Consider the following 20,885-nt stretch of genomic DNA (forward strand, 5'->3'; position numbering starts at 1 on the left):
TGTGTATCACCAGAAATGTTACTGGCATGGACTACCAATTTGATCCAGATGAAAAGGAGGTAACATGAAATGCGAAAATGCCTAAATTATGAGCTTCAAAATCTGTAGGACAGCCACAGATTTATGGAAGATTATGGGAACTAGATGGGTCATTCAAGGAATGATTGTTAATTTTGAGATTAATCATCCTGTTTGCAATAAATGGCACTCTGTTATGAAACCCCTTGATGGATTGCAACTGTGTGCTAGACTCCATCTGGACATTATAAGGGCAGTGCTCTTATTAACTGAGCTGTCTAGGTTAGGCTTAGCTGATAAATTTGTGGTATATTAGTATTTAATCATTGCTGTACAAGTATGTGTTCTATGCAATTCCTGTTGCACTTCAAGACACAGTATTTTGTAGGACACAGTATTTTGATGCAGAATTTTCTGCTCATCTTTAGGAGTAATACTTAATACATACATGAAAATTTATGCAAGTATACACTTGAAGATGGCCAGAATACTCCACAACAAAATATTGTGACAGGAAAGTACTGACAACTGGCAGTTCTCTCAAATTTCCGTAGAAAAATCTATATGCTGGGAAAGCTTTAAATAATGCTTGTGAAACATGTTATATTGTTACACTACAGTTATTGTACAATGTTATTTGAATTTGATCTCAAACACACACTCATAATTACTATTATTTATTTATTTCGTGTTCTGTAGGTCCATGTGAACAAATCATAGGGTATGGAATGAGTTAGTTTTTTAAGTTTGTTGTGATTAACGCAGTACACAGTTCTATGGAAACATGTTCACATTGGTAAGGTAATCTTACAGAAAAAAATAATAATACAGTTACAACGAAACACACACACACACACACACACACACACACACACACACACACACACACACAGAACAGACATTATGGTTCAAGAACTCTTCTATAGTGTAATATGGCCCTTGCAACAGGAAATGCCTATTTTTTTAAAATAAGGAATCATTATCTACTAGATACTTAATTTGTGAAGAGATAGCTTTAAAAAATTTTGCAACACTAAACTAGATCCATTTCTGCATCATACTTAGATGTGTAAGCTTGAAGTGTATGTCTTTCGGGAAAAGCTTCTGACTTACCCTTGTCCTTTTATAACAAAGTAATATATTCATACTGATTGTTTGTTGTGGGGCTGAGTAATGCAATTACTTTTGAATATTTTTTTACAGTTGTTATTTCAGCTATGTACATGATGCACGCTTCATAATGCATGTGAAACAGACACACATATCTTGTGTAGCACATTGAATCATCTATCCAACGAGTTGAAGCAGTAAAGCATCAAGAGCTACAGGGGCTCTTTCAGTCAGTTGCATCCATTTAGAAAAGTGCATTTCTCTACTACAGGTATGTGGTGGGCAAACAGCAGTGAAAACAATATTTCACTTACAATACATTGATGTAATTTGTTTTTAAATGGACACATTGCTATTTGACAGTATCGTTGTTTATTTAAATATGACCCAGGTTTCGGCCTTCTATGCCATTTTCAAGTGACAGAGTGTATGTCATTAACACATGTTGCAGGACATAAAGCTCAAAATTGGCCATAAATTAAGAAAAATATTCGCTCTCCACAGAGTGCCTGCTGTAAATTCATCCATCTTGTAAAAAGATCAGTGCATAAAAGTGGGAGCATGTCATATTTAATAAAAACAGGTTTTTATTAAATATGACATGCTCCCACTCTTATTCACTGATCTCCCACTCTTATTTACTGGTCTTTTTACAAGATGATGATTTTTGCATCTGGCACTTTGTGGGGGGCGAATATTTTTCTTAATTTATAGCCAATTTTGAGCCTAATCTATTGCAATATGTGTTAATGACATAGACTCTGTCACTTGAAAATAGCATAAAATGCCTAAACCTGAGTCGTAATTAACCCTTAAGCGGTCACGTGAGTTGTTCAGAACACCCAGTCATCCTTATTGGTGGATTATTACATAATGTACAGAAGAATGCTGAAGATTAGATGGGTAGGTCACATAACTAATGAGGAGGTATTTAATAAAATTGGAGAGAAGAGAATTTTGTGGCACAACTTGACAAGAAGAAGGGATCGGTTGGTGGGGCATATTCTGAGGCATCAAGAGATCACCAATTTAGTATTGGAGGGCAGCGTGGAGGGTAAAAATTTCAGAGGGAGACCAAGAGATGAATACACTAAACAGATTCAGAAGCATGTAGGTTGCAGTAGGAACTGGGAGATGAAGAACCTTGCACAGGATAGAGTATCATGGAGAGCTGCATCAAATAACGTCATGTTCTTTGGTACTTTTCTAGGACGTAATGTTAAAGCTTTGAGTAACAATAGAATCTACAATGGAAGCGCAAGTTCCGAGAAAACATGCAACAATGTGCCTTGGGGTGTTGTCAGCACCCCGTGCGACTCTCTATATTGCAGTGCTGCGAGAAAGCGTACAGTTGTGTTCCGTAGCAGCTGCTTGTATTTTTTCGCTCTCTGCAGTTAAAACAGCTATAGATCATTATGAAATAGAACAAGAAAGAGTGCGGAAGCTTCTGGAAGAGGTCTTAGGTGAAACTTTTGAAGGAGGAGAAGAGGAAGAGGAGGAAACAGACAGTTGTGAAGTTCTCTCTCATCACAGTGACACAGAAACGGAGGATGAAGACAGCCTGGAACTGAAACTGCAAGTAAGTGCAGCAGATAATGAAAGCAAGCATGATTTTTTTATTGGAAAGGATAAGGTTACAAAATGGATGAAAAGTTGTCCTAGTCGTAACGAAAGAACTAGAAGTGTGGACCTCATTATTCATCTCCCTGGCGTGAAAGCTATTGCAAAATCTGCGAAAACTGCTGTGGACTGTTTTTCGATATTTATAAATGACATAATAATTAGAAAGATTACATCGTGCACAAATATTTACATACAACACATTGCATCAAATTTTGCAAGAGACTGTGATGCCAAACCAACAAATGAGGAAGAAATCGAAGCTCTTCTGGGTCTGTTGATATTGGCTGGGCATTACAGGGCAGGACACCAAAACCCGGAAGACTTATGGGACACAAATGGTTTTGGAATTGCAGTATTTCATGCAACAATGAGTTTATGGTGCTTTTGTTTCTTATTGCGTTGTTTGAGATTCGATGGTATTCGAGACAGACCACAGCATAGAGAACTTGATCGCCTAGCTGTGTTGTATTGAATTATTCATGTCAAACTGTGAGTAATTATACTGTGTCTGAATGTACGACAGTGGATGAACAATTGGTTGCATTTAGAGGCAAATGCAGTTTCCAACAGTATATACCAAGCAAGCCTGTGAAAAATGGTTTGAAAATTTTCACCTAATGTGATGCAAGAACATGGTATACTTTGGGGATGCAAATCTATGTTGGGGAAACAGCCAGAGGGTCCCTTTGCACTGTCAAACTCGCCTAAGGAGATAGTAAATAGATTGTACGGCCTATCGAAGGTACAGGGCGCAATGTGACACTGGACACAGGTTTTGTTCCGTACCACTGGCTGAAGAGCTCCTGAAAAAGAAACTTACAGTGGTAGGAACTCTTAGAAAGAATAAGAGGGAGCTCCCTCCAGACTTTGTTTGCACAAGAGGTCGTGAACTTAGAAGCAGCCTTTTTGGATTCAGATTTGGATTCACCTTAGTTTCATATGTGCCAAAGAAGGGCAAAAACGATATTCTCCTTTCATCTTTGCATCATGACGGTGCCATTGACACTAATACTGCGGAGGAAAAGAAACCAGAAATTATAACAATGTACAATGAGACCAGATGTTGACACAATAGATGAAATGTGCGCTACTTATTCAACCTCAAGAAAAACTAGACGCTGGCCACTTGCCCTATTTTTCCGAATGATTGACATTGCTTGCATTAACGCCTTCATCGTATATGCAAATAATAACAGTGAGAGGATTTCCCGAAGAATGTTTTTACATGATGTTAGAAGGTCATTAGTAAATTCCATAGTGTGCAAGAGAGCAGCCACTCAATCCCTGCCTAAACAAGATAGACAGAAAGCCGCAAAAATGGTGGGAATTGAAGACATCAACAATGCACCACCTTCTGAACAAAGAATACTTAAGCCCAGGTGCTGCACAGTTTCTCCTCGGAGTAAAGATATAAAAATTAAATCACAGTGTGCTCGATGTTTGAAAGTTATGTGTGTAAAGCACATGAGAAATGTGTGTGAAAAGTGTTACGATAACGCACCCCTTGCTGCCAGTGATAGTGACCAATTTCATAAAATGTTTGTATGAGTTGACTGAACAAATGTTTAATTATATGTATAATGTCTTATACCTGTAATACAGTATGAAGAATAACAGAAATAAATAATTAAACAAAATATTGTAAGAAAATGGGAATTATTGCATATGTTTCAAACAACCCAATTTAATACTAAAGTAATATTAAATAAAATGATAATGCACCGGGAGATAACATTCTAAATAGCCATTTGTGAAGTAAATGTAATCAAATCAGTGACATGCTGCACAACAATGTCATTATAGCAACTTTTTTTCGGAGTGTTAGCAACATCCCACGTGACTATTAATGTTATGAAAAGCAGTGCGACTGCATAAGGGTTAAATAAACAATACAGTCAAATGGCAGTGTGTTCATTTAAAAATTATTGTATGACTGTTGCTCAGCAACATCAAAAAATGTAATTTGTTGTCTCTAGTGTTAATCTGTACTTAACGTATATGTAATACTTAATTGAAGAGCTGTTGTTATTGAGTCAATACTAAGTTGAATTACTGGAGTTCTATGACTGTACAGCACTCTTGAACATTGTGTGTAATGAGAAATAAGAATCTAACACATTCAAATCCAAATGCTGGGGTAATATTTTAAAATATTCATAAAAGATATTACCTTTCATTTATGTGAATCTTTTAGTTCTCACAAGCCAAACTCTTTGTGTTGCTAATAGTTCGGCTGTAAACCATTCAGCCATCTTAAGAGCGAGCTGAAAAGACTGACTGGAAAGCACCTGGCCGTCTTACATAATGATTGGGTGAGTCAGTTGTGTATGCATTTATGGCAAATAATAGTGGATGAATGTATTCTACTGTGGTGACTTCTGTGAAGGGTGTTGTCATAAGTACTGTTCATAGTCCAGTCAAATTGCAGATATACCTTGCAAAAGGTGGGGTAGAAGAGTTTATTCTTTCAACTTGTTCATATTGTTGGAAAGATTAGAAAACCGAGTTGTGCCAACAAAATTTCGCTTGGGAAAACTTTCTGCAGTCAAAAAACTTGGAAAATTTTGGCCTTTTTTCAGTTTTTTCAAAATATCTCAGTTTCATTTGCTCCTATCGCTTTAATGTCTATTTTCTTTTTTAAAGAGCACAAAATTCTCTACAAATTTGATTCTTGCCATTTTTTTCTACTCCCAATATCTAAGGCGCTACAGCGCCTAAAAAAATACCAATTTTTCAAATTTTGAGCATAGTGGGAAGATACCTTAGTTTTGAACACTATTTTTTTCTGTTTCTGTTTGTGTAGTATAAATACATTATACATCATGTTATATGTTGGAATTTACCACCTCACTTTCAGGTATTCAATTTCTCTGTATGCAACATGAGGATTGCTGGGCACCCAACTATTGTGATTCTTACATCACTACCTCAAGTTCACTATGGGGCACCTCTGCCCTGGTATTTGTAAAACTATAAATATAAAAATACATCATTAAGAGACACACACACACACATACACACGCACACAAAATAATTTGTCTCAGGAAACTGAACTATTATTAGCTGCAGTAAGCAACCTAATTAGGTAGGTAATTATTCTTGTGTATAAAAGCCATGCAGTTGACATTAAAAATAAGTAGCTTTATTACAATTAAAATGCATTGTCAGTTACTAAAAAATGTTGGCAGTTCTGGGTGTGCAATACTTGTAATATCGCACTTTAGCGCACTTGATACAGATAAGAGCATCACTTCCAACGTTTTGATGGGCCAGGTTCCTCAGTGTCACCAGAAATACCTTGAGTTACGGAGGAGGAGGAGGATATTAGTGTTTAACGTCTCGTCGACAACGAGGTCATTAGAGACGGAGCGCAAGCTCGGGTGAGGGAAGGATGGGGAAGGAAATCGGCCGTGCCCTTTCAAAGGAACCATCCCGGCATTTGCCTGAAGCGATTTAGGGAAATCACGGAAAACCTAAATCAGGATGACCGGAGACGGGATTGAACCGTCGTCCTCCCAAATGCAAGTCCAGTGTGCTAACTACTGCGCCACCTCGATCGGTTTGAGTTACGGATTCAGGGTCTGTACATAGAGTCAGCCTCAGCAAGTTCATTGATTTTGTCAGCGGTTTCCTCAACATCCTCCATAACATCTTCTTCACTGTCTTCATATAAAAATTTTGGCCCGTTTTCACAGTTGACCCAGATACATTTCTTACAAATTGAAGAACATTTCAAACCCGCTTTTCTGCAGGAGCATGCTCCGCCACAGTTCAGCTTACATGAGCATGAAACAATGTGAAGAAGTGCTTCAGGTGCTGGATCTTGGCTTATTATAACGGGTATTGGACCGTAGTCACTGTGATTCCAGCCCCATTTCTCAGGAGGTTTCCAGTTTCCCATCCAACTTTGGACTTGTTGGTAAGTCCGCAACGAATGATGTGCAGCATCTTGTGTAGGTGGCAACCGTGCAAGATTCAGTTTGCTTTTTGTGGCAGACTTGGCGAATAGCTGGTACTGCAAATAGTCTAGTGTGTGGGAACTGCTGACACCTCCACTATACAATGCAATAGTAACCTATTCTCCTGCAGTTATTATTTCTACATGGGTAGCATGTGGTTTATTGAACATGCAAAGGGCTGAGGTTAGGTGTTCATTTTTCGCAACAATATTGCAGCACTTAATTTTTCCTTGACCAAAAAAAGCGGATGTTGTATCACATCCGCTAAAGGCGTGAGTGAACAGAATATATTCACTGTCAAACTTGTAAGGCGCAGTGGAAAACCACTTGTCTTCTGCATTTCTTCTTCCTGGCTGTAAGAAAAATAAGTTTTCAATGCCTTGCCCCAAACCGGTCATGAGCACAAGCAGGTCAACATCATCTCCTACAATGACAAAATTTCCAAAATCTTTGGTTCTTGAAATGGCAGATGTTACAATCATAACGTCAGCATCTTCTTGTGCCTGGAGCAATTCAATGCTACACTCCAGAAATTCCTTTTTAAGAAGTGTGATCAAATGCATCTTGTTTCGTTCGTTGTACAAGAACTTGTCCTGAGGGACTTGGTTCACCATCTCTGATTCAACCACAACGTCAACCGAAGAATGTTTTTTTGGACCTACGAATCCTCTCAGCACTCTTTGTGCTACATTTGTCTCCCTCACATGGATACCCATCAAATACAATAGCAAATTGAGATCCAAATGACGTTGCAGGTAAGAAACATAGCTTTGGGCTATTGACTTGAAGCAAACATTTTGAGTCCAAGTGACTTTGTGGATAAGGCACCCTCCATCAATGACAAAAAATTTACTCGGTCCACCTGACTTCACATCTTCCACTGGAACGAAGGCCAAAGAATAAATACACTTTTGTCCGCTAAAGAACAATTCCTACATACTTTTTCTTATAACTGATCATTAACGTCAATCAACTGTAGAAAATGTACGGCACCTTCATGCAGTCGTATTACATATTGTAACACAAATAAACTTCATGCAATCTGACGTGAATGTGTTTGTAGTTACTGAATATGATGCTGTTTGTCCTGGCCCTGCAGCAGAGTGAGATTGTAAATTCCAATGAATACATTATGAGTAATATGTTTATACTACACAAATATAAACTAAAATAACAGTGTTCAAAAATTAGGTAATTTGCCACTTTGCTCGAAATTTGAAAAAAATGGTATTTTTTGACGTGCTGTAGCGCCTTAGATACTGGGAGTAGAAAAAAATGGTAAGAATCAAATTTGTAGAGAATTTTGTGTTCTCTAAAAAAGAAAATAGACGTCAAAGCGATAGGAGCAAATGAAAGTGAGATATTTTGAAAAAACTGAAAAAAGTCCGAAATTTTCGAAGTTTTTTGACTGCAGAAAGTTTTCCCAAGAGAAATTTTGTTGGCAAAACTTCGTTTTCTAACCTTTCCAACAATATGAACGAGTTAAAAAAATAAAATCTTCTACCCCACCTTTTGTAAGGTACAGGCTTTTTTTCTGACAGTTTCACTGGGCTATCAGTAGAGTAACAGTACTGTAGTCTCATTTCTTCCACTGTGATTTATTGTGCATACATGTCCAATTGGCTCGACCTACTGGTATATAAGGTGGACTGGAGTGCTTTATGTCAGTCACTCCAGTTCACTCCAAAGACAATCTTTTATTTACATTGTATTTACTTTGATCAGGCTCTAGAGTTTGTGAGAAGTACCCACACACTTAATGATTTATATTATATAAACTAAATACACTTGACATTTTGTGAGACTGTGCATTATAAATTGAAGAAAACTGTAACTTACATAAGCAAATGAAAAGTTGTAACCCTTATGAAAATTATTTGTAGTTTTTTTGCTTCAGGATATCATATAAGTTTGTGAGTGCAACCTAATTTCTGGACATATCTAAGAACTGCCAAGACACCAGTTATATATCTCATTAGTGCACTTTTTATAGAACCCCAGTGTCTGGGTTGTACAATAAAAGTAATAAATTGTCTCAAATTTTAACCTTCTGAAGATGAAATTTATTTGTTCAGCAGTTAGAGAAAGAAAATGTGTGATTTAGACAGGTATTAGAATGATATATAACTGAGAATGTCTGACCAAGAAAAGCAAGCAACATATCCAGTGAAATGGAATGCCACAGATGCATTCACATTTAAGAACACAATAAGTACCAGGTGATCAAAAAGTCAGTATAAATTTGAAAACTTAATAAACCATGGAATAATGTAGATAGAGTGGTAAAAATTGACAGACATGCTTGGAATGATATGGGATTTTATTAGAACAAAAAAAAAACACCCCATATTAGTAGACACGTGAAAGATCTCTTGCGCGCGTCATTTGGTGATGATCGTGTGCTCAGCCGCCACTTTCATCATGCTTGGCCTCCCAGGTTCCCAGACCTCAGTCCGTGCGATTAATGGCTTTGGGGTTACTTGAAGTCGCAAGTGTATCGTGATTGACCGACATCTCTAGGGATGCTGAAAGACAACATCCGACGCCAATGCCTCACCATAACTCCGGACATGCTTTACAGTGCTGTTCACAACATTATTCCTCGACTACAGCTATTGTTGAGGAATGATGGTGGACATATTGAGCATTTCCTGTAAAGAACATCATCTTTGCTTTGTCTTACTTTGTTATGCTAATTGTTGCTATTCTGATCAGATGAAGCGCCATCTGTCGGACATTTTTTGAATGTTTGTATTTGTTTGGTTCTTATAAAACCCCATGTCATTCCAAGCATGTCTCTATGTGTACCTCTCTATCTACATTATTCCATGATTTATTCAATTTTCAAATTTGTACTGACTTTTTGATCACCCGGTATATTGAAAAATACCACTGTTGGTTTTTGGTTTAATAGAAGACTGCAGTGATTTGAAGAAAAGAGATGGAAAATGTGGGACTTTGGAGCAACAGAAGGACTACAGTTTACTCAAAAAATGAAAGACAGAGCAGAACTCACTTTGTAAAGAAAAGCCAGATCCAAAAGGGATTTCATGATAATGTTATTGTATGCAACCCACCTCCCACTCATGTCAGAGTTACCATTCTGCCTTAAATTGTTTGTCAATCTTTCTAATATGTCTCCTTAAATTGTACTTTGTCACTATGTTGCACAGAAGGAACATTATTGCCCAAATATAGTGTTCAGTAGTTTTGTCCTTTATATGGCATACCCAGTACATCTTCATTAGTTACTTCAGAATTGCATCCCGTCTTCTGCACTCTTTTTTAGCATCACACTTTAAAAGCTTCTGGACTTTTCTTGTCCACATTTCATTTACATAAAATCATTTTTCTTCATATTGCCCGTTTAGATTTTATATTCTCTTTACTTCTGCTGTCATCAGTTAGTTGCTGTCCAAACAGCAAAACTCATCTACTACTTTTAGTGCCTTATTTTCTTATCTAGCTCACTGAGTGCCACCTGACTTAATCCAGTTATTCTCTTTTACCCTTGGTGTATTTTAATTGAAGTTCATTCTATAACTTCTTGTTAAGACACACTGTGTTCTGTTTAACTAATCTTTCACGTCCTTTGTAATCTCTGATAAAACTGTTTTGTCCTTAATTTTCTGTGCTGCATATCACTGCGATAAAACTGTTTTGTCCTTAATTTTCTGTGCTGCATATCACTGCATAGATTGAATTAACATATTTTATTTGGTTGCTCTTCAATATCTCCACCATCACTGTAATCCCATCAACAGTGATGGGATATAATTGTAATGACTCCAGCCTGTTGCAGCAGCAGGAGACTGAGTGTTGCCACTGGTGGCAGTTTGGAGGGTTGATTTTCCATGTAAGTCTGCATTGGAGGTGTATCATTCCTCAGCCTGCTTAAACTGAAGTAGCCAGTGAACTTTGGGATCCCATGGAGATTCCTGTGGAAATAAAATGAGGATGGTGACGACTTGAGCTGCTCTTGCCTTTGTGAGACACAAGTAACTTCATAGTAAATTTTGTCATTCATTCAGTACATTTTGAATAATAACACTCATGCATTTGCCAATAAATTTTTGTACATCGAATTTCCCAAACTCTCAGTTTGTGATGTCATATTGCACAACTTTCTCTCAATGTTTTTACTAGCACAGGTGCTACCAATAAAATATTATCATATGCCACACTATGTCAGAGGATTAAAGACTGAAGATAAAAAAGTAAAATGTAACAAGAAGAGCGAAAGAGAGGCAAGGGAGACAAAATGATGACTAAGTCTGGGAAGTAGAACACAAATTGTATGAGAAGAAACAGTTCGGTGCATTTATGATCAGTGTGTGAAGAAAATGGCAAGGAATGCAATACTTGCCCCAGAAGAAGGAAAGAAAGATGAGAAGACCAATAACATTCCTTGTTTGCAGCTGAACAAGATTATGAAGAGTATAGAGATATTTACAGACTACAGATTATATGTAAGGTTTGTCATGTGGTAGAATGAAACTTTCATTTTTAAATCTTATATTGCCTGCAGAATTATTTATACTCATTGAAATAAGTGTGGATTCAGTGAGGGTGAAGTTATTGTAGATACAATGACATGAAATGATGTTAGTGAAAACCAGTTGTAATTGTTGAATGTGCAGTGAAATTCATTTTTTGTGTAGCTGACTTAAGGTGGGTGATTCCAAAAAGCAGAAAATCTGGATTCCAGTGAAAGTTGGTCACGAAATATTCATGAAATGGCCATCTCTATGATATGTATTTCATTTTAAGTGAAAGTAAAAAAATCTAGTTGTAACAACAATTGAAGAACTTGATCAGTATTTAGAGCATAAATTTAATAGCTACATATGAACTGTGTTTCAGGGAATGCAATGAACGCCAACAGGTCTTTGATGTGGTTAATGAATTTTATGCTGCTATTTTTTTCCATCTGCTTCAAGTGTGGACCACGCAACATAAGACCATAAAGGACTCAGGATTTGTGCTGAAAGGTATCATTTTGTTTGTCAACTAGTGTACTTTTACAAATGTAAGACTGTTTTCTTAAATTAAAATGCTTATATCTTTTCCATAATTTAGGATAAAGAAGATGAACCACTGGGATAGCAGTGAGTTGTCAGTAGGAAAACACAAAAGAAAAACTTGGCTAGAATTTGGAATAAATAGTTTGTAGAGTTAGAAAACACACACAATTTACTGGTACCAGAGCCAGTGTGGTGTGCCCCACAATGGAGGTAGGAAAGGGAAACTGTTTGATGGACAGTGTGAGGACAATGGAAATTGAAACCAGGATGGTTATGTCAGCAAAGGATGGTGATGCAAGGATAACTCCCATCTACATAGTTTAGAAAGTCTGGTGCTGGAGGGAAGGATCCAGATGACATGGGTTGTGAAGCATTCTTTAAACTAGAGTTCAGCTGCATGTTGTGCTATAGGGTGGTCAAGTTTGTTCTTGATCACACTTCGGCAGTAACCATTCAATCTGATGGACACTTGGTTGGTTTCATACCAACATAAAAAGCCGCTCAGTGTGAGTGCAGCAGAATTCTCGTCACTGCAAATATTTTGTTCATGGGTGGCCAGGCTGTATGGGAGAAATTTTTTTGGTATGGAAAGGATGATAGCTGTCGAAATGCAGGTACTGTTAGTGGTTTGTGGGTTTAGTATGGACAGAGGTGTGTGGAGCCATCAGAAAGGTTGAAAGATCCAGGAAGGTGGCACGTTAGGTTATGAGGAGGATCAGGTGAAGTTGATAGAAGAGTAGGTGTTCAGGTTGTGGGAAATGAATAAAGTGTATCTTTGCTCTGAGTCCAGATCCTGAAGATATAAATGAAGGAGGGGCTTGGGGTTTTGGGAGGCTAGGAAGGATTGCTCTAGATGGCCCATAAAGAGGTTGGCATAGGAGAGTGCCACGAGGGTGACTGTGGCTGTGCCACAGTTTTGTTTGTATACATAGAAGTAATTGTGTGTAAGGATATAGTTGGTAAGGTGTATGAGGAATGGGATAGTGGGTTTGGGGTCTGAAAGATGTAGGGAGAGTTAGTGTTGTGATAACAGCAAAGCTGTGGGCATGAACGGTGGTGTTGGTGTATAGGGAGGCAGCATCAACAGTGTTGGGTAGGGACCCAGGAGATAAAGCTGTGGTTACTGTGCAATCCTAACTGTGTACACAATATTTCCAGAATTGAAACCCCTGCCCTCCAACACCTAAAAGAGCATTCCAGACACCACCTCCATAAATTGTCCATTCTGTTGATATCCTCTCCCGCCTTGGAGCACCATTACCTATCAACACCTATCTTACCCATAGTGAACACACTTGTCAACCTGTGATAGCATGTGGACGCTGCCTAGCTGACCCTTTCAGTTTGCCATGCCTCCAAAACTCCCAACACTGCACAAGAACTAGAACCCAGATGAACTCAAAACACAGTTGCTAACATTTCCACCAAGAACCTCGATCCCATACAAGTGTCAGTTCTATCCAAAAGCCTTACCTTCAGCTCCACACCCAAGTTTAACCATTTTGGACTGGTCAGAGATCTACTGTTGCTGCCACCTGTGTACACAACAACATCCCTAATGCCCCTGGCGTTGCCACTATAGAACACTACCTCTCTCTACATCCTTCAGACCCAAAACCCACTTTCTCATTCTTTCATACACTTTACCAACCATACTGTGACACACAACTACTTTTCCTTTGAGGGGAAAGTATATAAACAAATCAACAGCACAGCCATGGGCACCCGCATTGCACCCTCCTGTGCCAACTTTTTATGCACTATCTAGAAGAAAGCCGGCCGGAGTGGCCGAGCGGTTAAAGGCGCTACAGTCTGGAACCGCATGACCGCTACGGTCGCAGGTTCGAATCCTGCCTCGGGCATGGATGTGTGTGATGTCCTTAGGTTAGTTAGGTTTAAGTAGTTCTAAGTTCTAGGGGACTTATGACCACAGCAGTTGAGTCCCATAGTGCTCAGAGCCATTTGAACCATTTTATCTAGAAGAAACCTTTCTAGCTTCCCAAAACTCCAGACTCCTTGTCCGATTCAGGTCCATTGATGGTGGTTTCATGATCTGGACTCAAGGCCAAGACACCATTTCTTCATTCCTTCGCAACCTCAACACCTCTCCCATTTGCTTCACTTGGTCCTCCTCAACCCAATGTGCCACCTTCCGTGATATCTGCTTCCTCCTCTCTGATAGCTCCATCTACATGTCTGTCCACATTAAACCCACCAACCACCAATACCTGCATTTTCACAGCTGTCCCTTCCACACCAAAAAAATAGCTCCCATGCAGCCTGGCCACCTGTGGATGGCATATCATCTGACAAGAACTCCCTTGCCCAGTATGCTGAAGGTATCACAAATGCCTCCACACACAGATCAACCCCCCCCCCCCCCAACCCCCCCTCCGCCCCCCCCCCCCACCCTACACACACACACAATGTAGTGTGTAAACAAATTTCCCATACCATGTCCTCACAGGCCCCTACTCCCTCCACCACCCACAAGAATCAGCTATGAAGGAGAGCTCCTCTTGTCACTGAGTATCACTTGGGCCTGGAACAGCTGAATCATATCATTCAACAAGGCTTTGATTATGCACCATCATGTCCAAAAATTATCCTTTGCACCACTCCTCAAGTGGTATTCTGTCACTCACTCACCCAGCCAACAAAACGTCCTGGTCCATTCCTGTGTCACTCCCACTACCAACCTCTTGGCACAGGGTAAATATTTGAATCCATCCATCCATTTAGCTTTTCCTACTCCAGTCCTGTCACAATTTTATCCTATCCCACGATAGGCAGGGCCATCTGTGAAAGCAGTCAGCCAAGTCATATATCAACTCTGCTGCAGTCACTGGACAGCTTTTTATATTGGCATGACAACCAACCAGCTGTCCACGAGAATGAATGGTCACTGCCAAATTGTGGCCAAGAACGAAGTTGATAATCCAGTGGCACAATGTACAATGTAGCACAAACACTTGATTTCAATGGCTGCTTAAAAACCTAGGCCATCTGAATCCTCCCCTCTACCACCAGTTTTTCTGAACTACACAAATGGAAGTAGGTTTTGCCCAAAAGCTATAATGTGTAACATTCTTTTTGTTGTGCCTGTCTACATCTCAACGGGTCATCTTTGTGGTGAATAGCATTCTATCCATTTCCTAGTGTTGTTGATATTCCAACATGGAGTTTTCATTGTTTAATTCTACATAAATGGGAGTTATCCTTGCAACACACCCTTTGTTCCCCTAAACCTCCTGGGCCCAATCTCTGTTAATTCACTGTCCTCACATCCCCCACCCAACAGTTCCCCTTCCTCTATACTGTCACCTCCTCCCAATCCATGTCTCCACCTCACCTTCATCAAGAGCCACACCCCACCAGTTCCAGTAGCCATGCATCACAGGCCTAGCCCATTCAGGTGCCACCCCCCCCCCCCCCCCTCTCCCCATTCCTACCCAACAAACCTGGCGCTTCCCTCCAAGCTGTTATCCACCCACTCCCAACTTCTCTTCATGCCTTCCGCCTCTCTATGTACTGTACCCAACCTGATAAGGCCCCCACCTCACCCTACCTGATCCCACCAACTGAAATGCAGTTCCAGCATTTGAGTCCAGCTGGCACAATGTAGGGCACAGGAAGTGTAGTGTAGTGTGTGTGTGTGTGTGTGTGTGTGTGTGTGTGTGAGAGAGAGAGAGATATCTAACTCGATAAAGGATTTATTCTGAAAGCTAGCAAGTTTTCTTACTCTTTTATGTGCTCCTATCAAGACTCAACACTTCTGCTATTTGGTCAGTGTTCTCTTTTACTCCTAAATTAATTTACATTCTGCTAGAACTTTCCTACTATATTTATTTATATATTGTTCCTTTATTCGAGATTCGTGTTCAGAGGATGGGAGTATTTTTTATAGAATCAGATAATGTTGCGTTTTTAGTTACTTTGCTACTAGAGTGATCACTGCTTGTTTTATGCACATGTTTGACTTACATGGACAATCCTTTGTGTCTTCATTCTTTCAAAAAAGAAAGGCTTTGATATCAGCCATCATGGTTTTCGCTCAACAGACAAGCTGTGTTGGGTTGACCCTCCCCTCTTTTCATTGAAAGGGTCATCTGACACTTGCAGTGGCTGCATGGTCTGTTCATCAGATGTTAATAAAGTAAAAATAACAAAAATCTCTAAGTATCATGTTGCATACTGAGAATCCATAATAGGCTAAGTACATGTACTGCTTCTGTCAGCTCTGCCAAAATACTTGGCTGTGTTTAAGAATAAGAGCACCTGAATAAATAATAATAACCACTTGTAGACCTTTTCAAAAACTCAAGTCCACCAACTTTTGTTCTATATGTGAATACATTATGCTTCTTTTATCATCCTATCTACAAACAAGGACCTTAACTGTGTCTCCTCACCCCTGACCATCTTTTCTGAATGACGCAGCAGAAACACACTTTTTCATTACATAAAAATCCTTTCTGGCCTATTCGATCAAACAGCTCGTTTCTCTGAGTCCTTTTCAGTAGCAAGAATCAAACTTGGGAATAACCTCCCTTACTGTACCAGAGAACTGCTTAACATCCCAGCTCCAAAATACAGCTAATAGCATCTTTAGTGGCATGCTCATCTTAGCTTTTGTATGCACCATTTACTACATTTCAGTGGCCAGTAAATAATTATTCAGTTCATGTCATATTGTTAGTATCAATTTTTCACTTCCATTTTTAATCAAGTAGAGGTCTGCAGATCTTGAATGTTGGAGTTTTCTTTGTTCAAAAAGTGTCTCAGCTTTAATTACTGTGATGAAAAACTTTAAGCAAATTTAATGTGTGAAAATGTTAAATTAGTTGCGTTCCTGTTATGGTTTTCCAGATGTTGAATGGTTCTGCAGAAGCAATGTTCGCTTAGTACTGAAGAACCTACAGGCTCATGTCAAAGCAGCTTCAGAATCATCCATTGAGAAGCTGAGTTATTTGGAAAGCTTCCATGACTTACGAAGCCAGGCAAAAACTGAAGTATTCATTTAAAACTTCAATTTTTATGTAACAGTTATATAAACAGTTTTCAGTATTAAAATATGTTGGTCTCAAAAAACAGGTTGTACTCACGTAACATTGAAGATTGTACTGTCCTACATCTACACTAATAAAAAATTTTTCACTATTAGTCATCTCATAAATTTTGAGTAGTAAGGTCCTCCACCATTTGCATTTACTATGTCAGCACTTTGCATTAAGGTATATTTTTGCCTTGTATCCTATATTATTCTTTTGTTCTTTTTCATTAATGACACTCAAATCTCAAATGCCCCCCCCTCCCCCCCCCCCCCCCCCCCCGGCCCCCCTCTGCTCCCACTGCTCAGCCACCCAGATTTCCTCCTGTCTTCCTTCTTTCCACATCTTACTTTATCGTCTTGATAATCAATCAACAATGGCTCAATTGAAAAAGAGAAACACGAACACATACAAATATCATTAAATATAAGTAGTTTTCTTGATGTTGAATGAAAATGTTAAATTTTATCATGTAACTCAAGTCGTACATAATTTTTCAAAATTATATTGTTTATAAAGTTGGAAGTGTATTACACAAGTCACTAATAAAGAGTTAATTGTTATGATGTAGCTGAAATGAAATTCTCATCTTCAATATAACTGTTTTTCCTTCTGCTGATGTGATGCCCCCCCCCCTCTCTCTCTCTCTCTCTCCCTCTCTCCCCCCCTCCCCCTCCTCCCTCCTGTGTGCGTGTTTGCACAGTGCATTTGTGTGCATGAACATATGTGGCATGATTAACTAATAAACCCAATATTAGCTTTTATCACACTTTGTGCAATAATTAGCTTGCAAATAATTATTTGTCTAACTAAATTAAGTTATTTTATGATTGTCTGGTAATCAATGGAATAAGAATGAAGCAGAAACACACAAAAAGCTGTACAAGTCTGTTGTTTAACTTTTGCATATACTTATTGTTAGTAGAATTACATCTGATCCTAAACAAAAACCTGTATCACATTTGGCTAACAGTTTCGAAAGCTATTATCGTTTGTACATGCGATAAGCAATGTAGGCAACTCCAATAAGGCCCAGTGATACCCATAGTAGCCACCAGGGGATTCCAGATGGTGGTCTTGTTACTGGAAAACATCTGAAATAGATAAATTCATATTACAAAGAAAAGAAAAAAATGCATGGAGAATTATGTGAAAAAAAGAAGATTTAAATGAACCGAACACTAGGTTATGTGAAAAATAAAGCTTATTTTCACAAATGTAATTCGTAATTTGATGTTCATTGGGAATGTCTCAGTACTGCAAAGCCGCAGGGCTGCGCATTGTCATGGAGAATATGATTCCAGGCAGTGATTTTCACTCTGCAATGGAGTGTGTGCTGATATGAACCTTCTTGGTAGATTATAACTCAGGACCTTTGCCTTTCACGGGCAAGTGCTCTGCCAACTGAGCTACCCAAGCACAACTCACGACCCGTCCCCCAGGCTGTGGCTAAGCCATGTCTACACAATATCCTTTCTTCCAGGAGTGCTAATTCTGCAAGGTTCACAGAAGAGCATATGTGAAGTTTGGAAGGTAGGAGTTGAGGTACTGGCAGAATTGAAGCTGTGGGGACTTACTTCCAGTAAGTGTTACGGTAGCATTTCCCACTTAGTGATTGGAAACTGGTAACACCAACCACTCCTAGCTATCAGAGATCTTCTGTCATTGAATGGTGTTCAGGAGCGAAGCCTACACTGTGGGGCAAATAATCGAAGATTTCCCATCAAGACTGATCCAGCAAGGCTCTAGTTTCAGCAGCGAGTGAAAGCTGTCGTCTTGAAGAAGCACAATACTGGGAAAACGATTATGTACCTAAGTTTTGGATTGCTTGCCATATTTTGCTTGGGGTGGCACAATATAGATCTGGGTTGATTGTAGTGCTTTTCTGAAGAAAAACCACTAAGAGTACGTAAAACAAATGTCACCATGAGTTGTCATGGACAGCAGAATACCACTGTGGGAGGAGTGGGAAGGTTAGTGGGCAGGACATTTCTCATTTCAGGGCACAAGAGGTAGTCGAAACCCTGCTCCACTCCTGGGTGGTATTGAGTTGCAAGGGGAATGCTCCTCTGTGGCCAGATGGTGTGACTTTGGAAGGTGATGGGAGACTGGAAGGATGGGGCACAGGAGATTTACGTTCCCATAATCCTTCTGGCCTCAACCTTCGTTAGTCGTCGTCCTCACCCATCCAGCCCCTTCCATTCCCATTCCAACACTACACAGCCCTTATTCCACCAACACACCCAGTCTTTTTACTTCTCTCCTTTTCCACTACCCCCTCCCACCACCTCTTCCCTGTCCACCGTCTAACTTCCCAACTGCCACCTAGCTCCCGTACCCTCTCTCCACCTTGTCCCTACACGCTCCCCAGCAGCACTTCATCCTTACCCCGCCCCTCCCCACCCCAGCCTCCTCCTTAACCTCGACCAGTTGCCACTCCCATAAGGCACTGCTGCTGCTGCTCGCAGTGTGGCTTCAGGTGCATGAGACTGCAGTCGTGTGTGTGTGTGTGTGTGTGTGTGTGTGTGTGTGTGTGTGTGTGTGTCCTATTTTTGACAAAGGCTGAAAGTTTATTTTGTTGTGCCTATCTCTGACTCAGCATCTTTGCTATATGATGAGTAGCAACTTTCCTTTTCATATTATTGTTACATTTCATCCCAGATTTCCCATTGTTTGATTTTTACTTCAGAATTTACATTCCAATCAATACTTGATGGACAGTAATGATTGCTGTGCTCCCTGTTCACCTTTTTCACTATATAAAATTGCTGCAATAAGTATTTTAAGAAGGTTGAACAATCACCACTGGATTTCCTGTTTTTCAAGATGACCCATGTGCCAGCAGTCAGTAGTTTCCAGACTAGGGTTTCGTTCACCTCCATTCTGGCCAACAACCCAGTTCTATGGTTTGCACTAGTAGACGCTAGCTTTTGCAGTGCAGGAAATACAGGTGACTCAATGAAATTTGCCCCTGTTGTGCATCAACTTGATCACCGCTACATTACAGAAGTACAAATGTGATTACTGCACCAATCAATAGTCATATGAAAGGCTTAAATTGGAATTAATCTGGAGAACTGTAGGTTCATCGCTTCCATTCTGTGGGGAGAGCTGTTTTGCTTCACTTGTTTAGACAATGTGCTTGTGTATCTGACCACCAGGGATTCTTCAAGAGGTACGTAAATGTCTGGAGCAGTCTGGTGTGGTATTAAATACAGCCAAGAGTGTGTTTGGGCTACCCGAGGTCACATTCCTAGGCCACCTGACATCATCTGCAGGCTCCCTACCACTAACTGAGAAGGTCAAAATAATTCTACACAAACCGCAACTGACCACAACTGACCATACTCAAGGAGTTACACCACTTTTTAGGAGTGTTAAACTTCTACTGCTCGTGCAGAAGAACTGCAACTTATTGGCCTAAAGGTTCGGACTGGGACACCAGTGCAGTAGAAGGAAACAATGTGCTCCATTTTTGAGGCCGCAAAAAGTGTATGGCGCACACACAGCACTCTTCGTGTACTCTAATAAGCTTGATGCACCTTTGGCATTAGTGGTAGACACAAGCCAAACGTTATCAGTGCAGTACTGCAACAGTGGACAAATGATTCATGGCAACCACATGGGTACTCCTTGAACAAACTGTCACATCGCTATGGAAGTGGAGCAAATACGAGGGTCACTCCAAAAGAAATACACACTATTTTTGTAAAAACAAAGATTTCATTCTGCATGTGTGAATGTTTTACAGTGTGTAGATACATCCTTCCTGCTGGTTTTCAAACTTGGTTCAATCTGTTCCTGTGAGTGGCGCCGTCACAGCATGTCTTCAAGATGGCTGCTACACTTGACGTTCGTCAGAAACAACATGCTGTCACAGAATTCCTGTGCTGTGAAAGTGAGACAGTGGGAAACATCCACAAGAGGTTGATAAAGGTGTATGAAGATGCTGCTGTCGATTGCAGTACAGTTACCAGAATGAGATTTTCACTCTGCAGCAGAGTGTGTGCTGATATGAAATTTCCTGGCAGATTAAAACTGTGTGCCTGACCGAGACTCGAACTCGGGACCTTTGCCTTTCGCAGGCAAGTGCTCTACCA

At 39.8% G+C, this 20,885-nt stretch overlaps 1 protein-coding gene across 3 annotated transcripts in view; it reads left to right on the forward strand.

The window, feature by feature from the left end:
* The window catches only part of LOC126175135 (ELMO domain-containing protein 3-like), a 102,707-nt gene extending 85,655 nt beyond the window's left edge, over nt 1-17,052 (forward strand). Inside the window, exons 7-8 of one of the 3 annotated variants that reach the window (XR_007535527.1) lie at nt 1,222-1,399; nt 11,574-11,701. Coding sequence is in view for 2 of the 3 variants with exons in the window: in XM_049921690.1 (XP_049777647.1) it covers nt 11,574-11,701; nt 16,604-16,758 (283 nt within the window). In the remaining variant the exon portion in view is untranslated. Of the gene's footprint in view, nt 1-1,221; nt 1,400-11,573; nt 11,702-16,603 lie in introns of those variants that run through there. The other 2 variants (XM_049921690.1, XM_049921691.1) reach the window with 2 other exon arrangements.
* The last annotated feature ends 3,833 nt before the right edge of the window (nt 17,053-20,885 follow it).

Source organism: Schistocerca cancellata, chromosome 3 (assembly GCF_023864275.1).
Source record: "Schistocerca cancellata isolate TAMUIC-IGC-003103 chromosome 3, iqSchCanc2.1, whole genome shotgun sequence".
Lineage (NCBI taxonomy): Eukaryota > Metazoa > Arthropoda > Insecta > Orthoptera > Acrididae > Schistocerca > Schistocerca cancellata.